The sequence below is a fragment of the Ochotona princeps genome, chromosome 4 (genome assembly GCF_030435755.1).
Source record: "Ochotona princeps isolate mOchPri1 chromosome 4, mOchPri1.hap1, whole genome shotgun sequence".
NCBI classification, from domain to species: Eukaryota; Metazoa; Chordata; class Mammalia; order Lagomorpha; family Ochotonidae; genus Ochotona; species Ochotona princeps.
The window spans coordinates 70,883,412-70,893,745 of NC_080835.1; the positions used below are offsets into that span (position 1 = coordinate 70,883,412).

The 10,334-nt window shown below is 55.3% G+C and overlaps 1 protein-coding gene across 4 annotated transcripts in view; it reads left to right on the plus strand.

Moving 5' to 3' along the window:
* Nucleotides 1–10,334, plus strand: part of BCL9L (BCL9 like) — a 33,629-nt gene that overhangs the window by 19,932 nt on the left and 3,363 nt on the right. For all 4 annotated transcript variants that reach the window (XM_058663800.1, XM_004585140.2, XM_058663801.1 and 1 more), the window contains 4 exons: nucleotides 6,724–6,934; nucleotides 7,079–7,163; nucleotides 7,240–9,538; nucleotides 9,803–10,087. In XM_058663800.1, the coding sequence (XP_058519783.1) occupies nucleotides 6,724–6,934; nucleotides 7,079–7,163; nucleotides 7,240–9,538; nucleotides 9,803–10,087 (2,880 nt within the window). The remainder of the gene's footprint in view (nucleotides 1–6,723; nucleotides 6,935–7,078; nucleotides 7,164–7,239; nucleotides 9,539–9,802; nucleotides 10,088–10,334) is intronic.

A 10,334-nucleotide genomic window follows, 5' to 3' on the forward strand; every position in this document is an offset into this window, starting at 1 on the left:
CGGATCAGCACCTGGCATTGTTGATGCTCTTCAGGGCATGGCCCCTATCCTTAACAGATATCAGGGTCCATTCTCCCGGGGAAAGAACCATGTTGAGGAATTAGATGGGATAATGGGCAGTTAGGGTCTCTGGTCCCTGGTGAAGTTATCTTCTTATAATATAAAAACTTGTTTGCATTTCCTGTCCTGGTAAGAGTGAGTTCTCCCTAGCTACATTCCTTGGGCCTAATTTACAAAACAGAGAAGGGAGATTTGTAGGAGGACAGTTGGTTGGATGGCATTTGCATGAGAATAATTGATTAGATATCATGAATGCAACTGATTGGATATACAAAACAAAAAGATACTTTCAGATAAGATTGTGGCGAAAATTGATGGGTTCTGTAGACAGGCTTGTGGGAGCTCCGTAACCTCATTACCTCCTCCCTTATCCTATGTGAGCCACAGTCTACAAAAGCCTGATGCCACTAATAAACTTCTGCTGACCGTCAAAAAAAAAAGAAAGAAAAAGAAAAAGGAAGAAGATGCAGGCATTTGAATACTGTTCTAGACTAGTACAACAAATGCTCACCCCTCTGTGACCTTTAAAAAAACATTTATTTTTGGGTCCGCTGCAATAGCCTAGTGGCTAAATTCTCACCTTGCATGCACTGGGATCCAACATGGGTATCAGTTTGAGTCCTGGCTGCTCCACTTCCCGTTCAGCTATCTGTGGGCTGGGGAGGCAGTAGAGGACGGCCCAGAGCCTTGGAACACTACATTTGCTTGGGAGACCCAGAAGTTCCTGGCTTTGGATTGGCTCAGCTCTGGCTGTTGCCGTTGTTTGGGGAGTGAACCAATAGATGGAAGATCTTTCCTCTGTCTTCCTTTCTTTCTGTAAATCTGACTTTCCAACAGAAATACATAGTAATATACATATATTACAGAGAGAGAAAGGGGAGATGGAGAGAGAGAGGAAGAAAGTGATCTTCTATCTGCTGGTTCATTCCCTGTATGGTCATAACAGCTGGAGCTGGGCCAGGCCAGAGGCAGGTCTCTTACATACGGGCAGAGGCCCGAGTATTTTGGCCATCCTCCACTGCTTTTCTGGGTGCATTAGCAGGGAGCTGGATTGGAAGTGGAGCAGCCTGGACTTGAATCAGTTTCACAGGTGTCCTCACCCACTTCGCCAACAGTACTGGCCCCCTCCATGAACTTTTGAAGTACTCCCATTGTGTGGTCTCTATAGCTGCCTGTGATTTCAAAGATTGAAGGGGTCCCAGGTCTCCTTGCACCCCATTCTTCCCTAGGACTGACATGTGACAGCCCTTGAGCGGTGGACCCCTCCTGGCCTCGGGATGGGACCCTCATGCCTCTCAATCCACTTGCAGCATTTTACTGTGTACAAATGTGGAAGAAGCAGAGGGGGAGATGAAGGAGTCGTAGCCGTGCATATCCAGGGCAGCTGTCACTGTTGTGCTGTTTACTTCCTGTAGAGTTGTTGACGGAGCGGCAGGTGTAATGCTTGTGGATGAATTCCGCGGTCAGACTGCTCTGGGTAGTGTTCTGGGACCTGCATTTGCTGTTTGTGTGGACTTGGTTTCACAGTTTCTTCATCTATAAAGTCATATGTACCGAGTTGGTGTGAAGAATTAATGAGGCGGCAGCATACTACGGCAGTGTTAACTTTTCAAAAAAAAAAAAATTCATGTATTTCCTGTATATTAGCGGTAAAGTAAGAGAGTGCCAGTGAGCAAATGAGAAAGAAAGAGATTTACATGTGCTGTTTCATTCCTCAAATGCCTAGGACAGCCTAGGCTGGGCCACACTAAAGCCAGGAGCCAGGAGCTCCATCCAGGTCTCCCGTGTGGGTGGCAAGAGGCCAAGGAATCGGGTCATCATCTGCTGCCATCACGGGATGCATTAGTAGGAAGCTGGAGCAGCGGCAGAGCAGCCAGGAGTCAACTGGACTTCTGATATAAGGTGCTGATGTCCCAAGTGGCACGTGCCCGGTGCTAGCTTCCTGTTGATCATGAACCTGTCCTAGGAGGTTCCTAAGCCTCATGTGCCTTCCCTGTAGAGTGTGGGTACAAGTGCTGACCATCTGTGTTCAGGATCCTCTGACCTGGCCTGGCGGCTGGTTCTCAGATGCTTACGCCTCCCTCTAGCCCCAGATGTGGGCCTCTGCTCTACTGGATGCATTTGGAGAGGCTGTTAGAGCAGGGCCATTATGGGGGTGGCTCTGCCACAAAAGGGGAACCTGCTGCTCTGGCCCTGACACTGACCCTGGTCCTGGCTTGGAGACAGCTTTAGGCAGTCAGTCTATGATGCTCCTTTGTGTAGGTGAGGCTTGGAGATGGGTGAGCCCAACTGCCTTGGACTTGCAGCTATCCCTTGGGGTCAAGTTTGCCACCATGGAACAGAACTCTTAGTGCTGAGGGTGGCTGGGAACATGCGCCTCAGAATCAGCCCCCATGCTGAGAAATTCATGTGCTCCAGGGTGGGGAGTTACTCGCTTGGAGAGACCGAGGTGAGATCCGAGGAGGGGCTGGAGGCCCAGCTCCTCAGTCCTGCCCACCTAAGAAATCTTCCCTAGAACCCTGCCAAGACTGGGTTCAGGGAGCACACCTAGAGTTCCTGGTGGAAGTGCACCCAAAGGACGGGGATTTGCATTCTGAGTGACGGGAGGGGAGCCTCTGCTCAGCTTCCACAAGCTGCTCTAAGCAAATAGAAGCTGGAGATGGGAAAGGTCAGGGAAGATTGAGTTACAAAGATAGCTTAGGGCACGTAAAGCATGTGACACAGGGGTTAGGTTGCCGTTTGGGACACCCACAGTTAGTAGCAGAGTGCCTGGGATACTGTCCCATGTGCGCTCCTGATTCCAGCTTCCTGCTTATGTGCACCCTGGGAGGCAATGAGAGCTCAAGTTGCTGGTTCCCTGCCATACACTAGAGTGCCTAGTCAAGGTTCTGGGCTCCTGGCTTTACCCTGGCCCAAGCCCCCTGCTGTGTCAGGCAGTTGGGGAGTGAATTAGCGAGTGGGCACTTTCCATCGATCCAACTCTGTCTCTCTTTTCTGCTTTTCAAATAAATGGTTGAGATGCCTGCGTTCCTTATCGGAGTCCCCGGGTTCAATTCCCAGCTTGAACTCTTGGCTCCAGCTTCCTGCTAATATACAACTTGGTAGACAGTTGTGATGACACATGTAACTGGATTCCTATCACCCAAGAACACCAGGTGGAGTTCCCAGCTCCCAGCTCCAGCCGTAGCCTGGCCCCAGCCATCAGCAACGGCTAATTCTCAGCCTTGTGGCTAAGATCTCGGCCAGACGCGATAGCTTAATGGCTAAATCCTTTTGACTAAGATCAAGTGTAGCAATATTTAAGGGAGTAAACCAGTTCTATGTCTCTTTGCCCCTCAAATAAATATATAAAAGAAGTTTATTGTGAATGTATGAAACATTTCAAAACACATTCAGTTTTTTCATAATGCACATTCTCCATAAACTTTTGTTTTGTTGGAAAGACTTAGTTAAAAGGCAGAGTAACAGGGAGCACGAGCTCTGTCTTCTACTAGTCCACTCCTCAAATGCCGGCAGCAGCCGACCAGGCCTGATGGAAGCCAGGAGCCCTCCACTCCCCCCAGGTCGCCCACGTGTGTGTTGGGTTGCTGTGGACCAACCTCTGCTGCAATTTTTTTTTTTTAAAGATCTATTTATTTTTATTACAAAGTCAGATATACAGAGAAGAGGAGAGACAGAGAGGAAGATCTTCTGTCCAATGATTCACTCCCCAAGTGAGCCGCAACGGGCCGGTGCGCGCTGATCCGAAGCTGGGAACCTGGAACTTCTTCCGGGTCTCCCACACGGGTGCAGGGTCCCAATGCATTGGGCCGTCCTCAACTGCTTTCCCAGGCCACAAGCAGGGAGCTGGATGGAAAGTAGAGCTGCTGGGATTAGAACCGGCGCCCATATGGGATCCCGGGGCATTCAAGGCGAGGACTTCAGCTGCTAGGCCACGCCGCCGGGCCCAATTTTTTTTTTTTTTTGTAAAGATTTATTTTATTATAAAGTCAGATATACAGAGAGGAGGAGAGGCAGAGAGGAAGATCCTCCGTCCGATGTTTTGCTCCCCAAGTGAGCCGCAACGGGCTGATGCGCGCCGATCCAAAGCCGGGAACCCGGAACCTCCTCCGGGTCTCCCACGCGGGTGCAATGTCCCAATGCATTGGGCCGTCCTCGACTGCTTTCCCAAGCCACAAGCAGGGAGCTGGATGGGAAGTGGAGCTGCCGGGATTAGAACCGGCACCCATATGGGATCCCGGGGCTTTCAAGGTGAGGACTTTAGCCGCTAGGCCACGCCGCCGGGCCCAGTTTTTTTTTTTTTTTTTAATTGGGAAGTCAGATATACAAGAGAGGAAGAGAGAGAGAGAGAGCAAGAGCTTCTGTCTGCTGATTGACTCCCCAAGTGGACCGTGATGGCTGGAGCTGAGCCGAGCTGAGCTGAGCTGAGCCTAGCTGAGCCGGAGCCAGGAGCCTTGAAAGAACCTCCTCTGGGTCTCCCACATGGGTGCAGGGTCCCAAGGCTTTGGACTGTCCTCGACTGTTTTCCCAGGCCACAAGCAGGGAGCTGGATGGGAAGTGGGGCCGCCAGGATTAGGACCAGCGCCCATATGGGATCCTGGCGCGTTCAAGGTGAGGACTTTAGCCACTAGGCCATCATGCTGGACCCAACCTTTGCTGCTCTTCCAAAAGCATTAGCGGGAAGCTGGATAGGGAAGCAGCCTGGAGCCAAACTGGTACTCAGGTCTGAGATATGGGTTTCACAGGGAGTGGCTTAGCCCTCTGTGCCACAGTGCCAGTTTGCTGTTTTCCACAAACTTCTTCAAGTTCCTTGACATCAGTCAGTCAGAATCATAAGTAAAACAGTGTGTGGCTTGCAGTTGGCGTCGAAATGGAAGTGGCTTTGGGGGACGAGACTCCTTAGCTGAGGGGTTGAGACTCTGTCCTCAGGTGGATGATGTCAAACTTGAACCGAGAGGGAGCGTGCCTGGGATGTGCATTGCAGGCCACCTTTGGTGGTGGTTGCTGGGGCAGAGGGAGTCTGCCACGTGCTGTCAGAGGCTACGTGGGCTGCTATGCTGATCCCTGTGGCAGCAGAGGAAAGCCTGTTGGATTCTTCCACTTAGCCTTTCATAACTCTTCCAAATTGATTTTCAAAAAGATTTATTTGTTTTTATCTGAGAGGCAGATTTACAGAGAGAGGAGAGAGGGGGAGAGAGAAAGAGAGAGAGAGAAAGTGAAAGTGTCTTCGATTTACTGGGTCATTACCCAAATGGCCACAATGGCCAGAACTGAACTGATCTGAAGCCAGGAGGCAGGAGCTTTTTCCAGATCTGTCACTTGGGTGTGGGATGTCAGTGCTTTGGGCACAGAATTAGCCTGCAGGACACTGTGCTAGCCCCATCAAAAAAAATTTCTTTGTTAGGATTTATTTATTTTCATTGAAAAGGCAGATTTTCAGAGAAAAAAGGAGAGGCAAAGAAAAGATCTTCCAGCTGCTGGTTCACTCTTCAAATAACAGCAATGGCCAGAGCTGAGCCGATCTGAAACCATGAGCCAGGAGCTTCTTCTGGGTCTCCCACGTGGGTGCAGAGTCCCAAGAACTTGGGTCATCCTCTGTTACTTTTCCCAGGACACAAGCTGAGAGCTGGATGGGAAGTGGAGCAACTGGGACATGAACTGGTATTCATATGGGGATGCTGGCACTTGGAAGTAGAGGATTAGCCAGTTGAGCCATTGTGGTGATTCCTCAAATGGGTTTTTTAACTGTGCCACAGTTCTGAATTTATTGAAACTGTTTCTTTGTCCTGCCTTCCTGTGCAGGGTAGGGGTTTGTGTTTCCATTTTCTAGACAAGAGATTGAGGCTTAGGGGAGGGGTTGGGATGCAGCAGCATTCCTTATCCGAGTACCTGGCTCCAACCCCACCCCCACCCCCGGCTGCTCCCATCCAGCTCCCATCCAGTTTCCTACTGATGTCCCTGGGGAAGCAGCTGAGGGTGGCCCAGGCCCTGGTGGTAAACCATTGTTGGCCGTCATTTGGAGAGTGAACCAGCAGGTAGAAGATACTCACTCGCTTTTTTCCTCTATTTTCTATTGTGCTGCTTTTCAATTAGATCTCTTTCTTTCTTTCTTTTTTTCGGTGAAAAGAAACTGACTCGTAGAGAGATACCATGTCTTGTTTATAAGATGACACAGTCAGCAAGGGGTTAGTCACCGCTCTGTGCCTCCACTTTGCCTTCTCCCCCGCCTACATCACTAGGCAGTGTGTGTGTGTGTGTACAGCAAGCTGGGTAGAGCAGAGCATGAGTAGCGTTTTGGTGGTCTTGCCCTGACTTTGCACTCCCCAGCCATGACACCTGGCCTGAGTTACTCGGTGGCTGCCAGGACCTCTGCTCTTCTGACATGTTGTGCCTGGGAACGTGTTAGTTATATGGTCCCTACCCAGTGCCCATTGGCAGGTGGGGGCCTGTTGCCAAGGGCTGCGTGTCTCCCCTAACCCCTTGTCACTGGCCCAGGGCTGGTGAGTGTGGAGACCAGACCGGGGAGGACCTCAGATGATGGCTACAAGAAGTGACGTCCTTGGCAGAAGCTCTGAGACTCGTAGCCCACCTGGGTTCGGTTAGGAGGCCTGCCTACTACATCTGGGCTTCCCACCCACTCTCTTGTCTTCTCTCCCCTTGCAGACTGTAATGTAGCAGACCCAGCCATGGCGGCCCCGCAGCTGGGTCCTGGCCCAACTGCCCAGCTGCCCCTGAGCGAGAGCAGTGCCCCGGGGCCCCCACATGGCCCTCCACCAGGCCTCCGGTCTGATGTGCCCGGGGGTGGAGGCGGGGGTGTCCCTGGCAAACCACCATCTCAGTTCGTATATGTCTTCACCACCCACCTGGCTAACACGTGAGTACCAGGGATGCCACATGTGTCCTGTCTCCTTCCTCCCCTCAGCCTGGGGCCCTCTGTGAATGTGGTTGAAGGGGGTTGGGGGGCTTTGTCCTGCTCACCGCTGAGCTCTCTGTGCCCAACCCCAACCCCCTGGTGCAGGGCTGCCGAGGCAGTATTGCAGGGCCGGGCTGACTCTATCCTCGCCTACCACCAGCAGAACGTGCCCCGGGCCAAGCTTGACCAGGTGAGTGTGTGTCCCGGCTGGCCTGCATGTCCCTTCCACCTCAGCTATCTCACACTCTGCCTTTGTCCTCCCGCAGGCTCCCAAAGTGCCGCCCACCCCAGAGCCGCTCCCCCTGAGCACGCCATCATCAGGTACCCCGCAGTCTCAGCCGCCTCCACTGCCACCACCACCGCCACCGCCCCCAGCCCCAGGCAGCGCCCCACCTGCCCTGCCCTCTGAGGGACCCCCTGAAGACACCGGCCAGGACCTGGCCCCCAACTCGGTGGGAGCTGCCAGCACAGGCGGTGGGACCGGGGGCACCCACCCTAACACCCCGACAGCTGCCACCACCAACAGCTCTTTGCCTCCAGGAGGAGACCCCAGCAGTGCTGCCCCGGGGCCTGCCCTGCTTGGGGAGGTAGCCCCCTCCGGCAACGGGCAGCGCGGCCTGCTGGGCTCTGAGGGCTTGTCCAAAGAGCAGCTGGAGCACCGCGAGCGCTCCTTGCAGACGTTGCGGGACATTGAGCGACTGCTGCTCCGCAGTGGGGAGACTGAGCCCTTCCTCAAGGGGCCGCCGGGAGGAACTGGGGAGGGTGGACCCCCTGCACAACCGCCTGCCCCCCAGCAGGCCCCGGCGGCCGCCCCCAGCGGGCTGAAGAAGTACGAGGAGCCCCTGCAGTCCATGATCTCCCAGACACAGAGCCTCGGTGGCCCCCCGCTGGAGCATGAAGTGGCTGGACACCCCCCGAGTGGGGACATGGGGCAGCAGATGAACATGATGATGCAGAGGCTGGGCCAGGACAGCCTGACCCCAGAGCAGGTGGCCTGGCGCAAGCTGCAGGAAGAATACTATGAAGAGAAGCGGCGGAAGGAAGAGCAGATTGGGCTGCATGGGGGCCGCCCCTTGCAGGACATGATGGGCATGGGAGGCATGATGGTTAGGGGGCCCCCACCCCCCTACCACAGCAAACCCGGTGATCAGTGGCCACCTGGAATGGGCGCCCAGCTGCGGGGGCCTATGGATGTCCAGGATCCCATGCAGCTCCGAGGGGGACCTCCCTTTCCAGGTCCCCGTTTCCCAGGCAACCAGATGCAGCGAGTACCTGGGTTTGGGGGCATGCAGAGTATGCCCATGGAGGTGCCCATGAATGCCATGCAGAGGCCGGTGAGGCCGGGCATGGGTTGGACCGAAGACTTGCCCCCTATGGGGGGGGGCAATAACTTTGCCCAGAACACAGTGCCCTACCCAAGTGGGCAGGGGGAGGCGGAGCGGTTCATGGCGCCTCGAGTCCGGGAGGAGCTGCTGCGACACCAGCTACTGGAGAAGAGGTCGATGGGCATGCAGCGGCCCTTGGGCATGGCAGGCAGTGGCATGGGGCAGAGCATGGAGATGGAGCGGATGATGCAGGCGCACCGGCAGATGGACTCCACCATGTTTCCTGGACAGATGGCTGGCAGCGAGAGCCTGGCAGGCACTCCCATGGGCATGGAGTTTGGCGGGGGCCGGGGCCTCCTGAGCCCTCCCATGGGACAGTCTGGGCTGAGGGAGGTGGACCCCCCAATGGGGCCAGGCAACCTCAACATGAATATGAATGTGAATATGAACATGAACATGAACCTGAATGTACAGATGACCCCACAGCAGCAGATGCTGATGTCCCAGAAGATGCGGGGTCCTGGGGACATGATGGGACCCCAGGGCCTCAGTCCTGAGGAGATGGCCCGGGTCCGGGCCCAGAACAGTGGGAGCATGATGGGCGGGCCGCAGAAGATGCTTATGCCTTCCCAGTTCCCCGGCCAGGGTCAACAGGGCTTCTCAGGAGGCCAGGGACCCTACCAAGCCATGCCCCAGGACATGGGTAACACCCAAGACATGTTCAGCCCTGACCAGAGCTCCATGCCCATGAGCAATGTGGGCACCACCCGGCTCAGCCACATGCCCTTGCCCCCAGCGTCCAACCCTCCCCCTGGGCCTGTGCATTCTGCCCCAGGCCGGGGGCTGGGCAGGCGGCCTTCAGACCTCACCATCAGTATTAATCAGATGGGCTCGCCGGGCATGGGACACCTGAAGTCGCCCACCCTTAGCCAGGTGCACTCGCCTCTTGTCACCTCGCCCTCCGCCAACCTCAAGTCACCCCAGACACCCTCGCAGATGGTGCCCTTGCCTTCCGCCAATCCACCAGGACCCCTCAAGTCGCCGCAGGTCCTCAGCTCCTCCCTTAGTGTCCGTTCACCCACCGGCTCACCCAGCAGGCTCAAGTCTCCTTCCATGGCGGTGCCTTCTCCGGGCTGGGTCGCCTCGCCCAAGACAGCCATGCCCAGCCCTGGTGTCTCCCAGAACAAGCAGCCGCCTCTCAACATGAACTCTTCTACACCCCTGGGCAACATGGAGCAGGGTGAGTGGGGCAACAGGCAAGAACACTGGTGTGACTCAGCAGGCCCTTGCTTGGGACTTGGGATCTGTTTGCTCAGGGCTCTGGAGCTGCAAGCTTGGGGAGAGGGTGGGCTGTGGTATTTGCTGGGACTTGAGTGTGCTTGGGGGAGTCAGAGGGAGGTGAGGAGCTAAGCTCTTCCTCTATCCCACATGGCCCAGCTCATCTTTCACTTCCTAGTCACAACCCTCCCCCTCAATTCTCTTCACATCTCCTTGCTTCCTGCAGGTGCTCTCCCACCTAGCGGCCCCCGAAACAGCTCCTCTGCGCCTCCTGCCAACCCTCCTCCCAGCAGCCTCATGAACCCCAGCCTGCCATTCACTTCCTCCCCAGACCCCACACCTTCCCAGAACCCCCTGTCGCTGATGATGTCCCAGATGTCCAAATATGCCATGCCCAGCTCCACCCCGCTCTACCACAACGCCATCAAGACCATCGCCACCTCTGACGACGAGCTGCTGCCCGATCGGCCCCTGCTGCCCCCACCACCACCACCACAGGGCTCTGGGCCAGGTGCGAGGACGGGCAAGGGGCATGGCTGATGTGCATTCCTGTATGGCTGTGCTGGTGTTTCTGTGCTTCCACAGGGCCTCTGGGTGGGAGAGGTGGAAGGGGGTGGTGAGGTCCTGGAGTGCTGGCTGCACCTACTGTAGCCAGCTAGGGAACCACGCTGCAGCATGTCAGGGGCAGATGTGACCAGAATTGCAGTCTCCTGGCTTCTAGCTTAGAAGTCTGCAGGGGAGGTAATGGTGATGGCTGT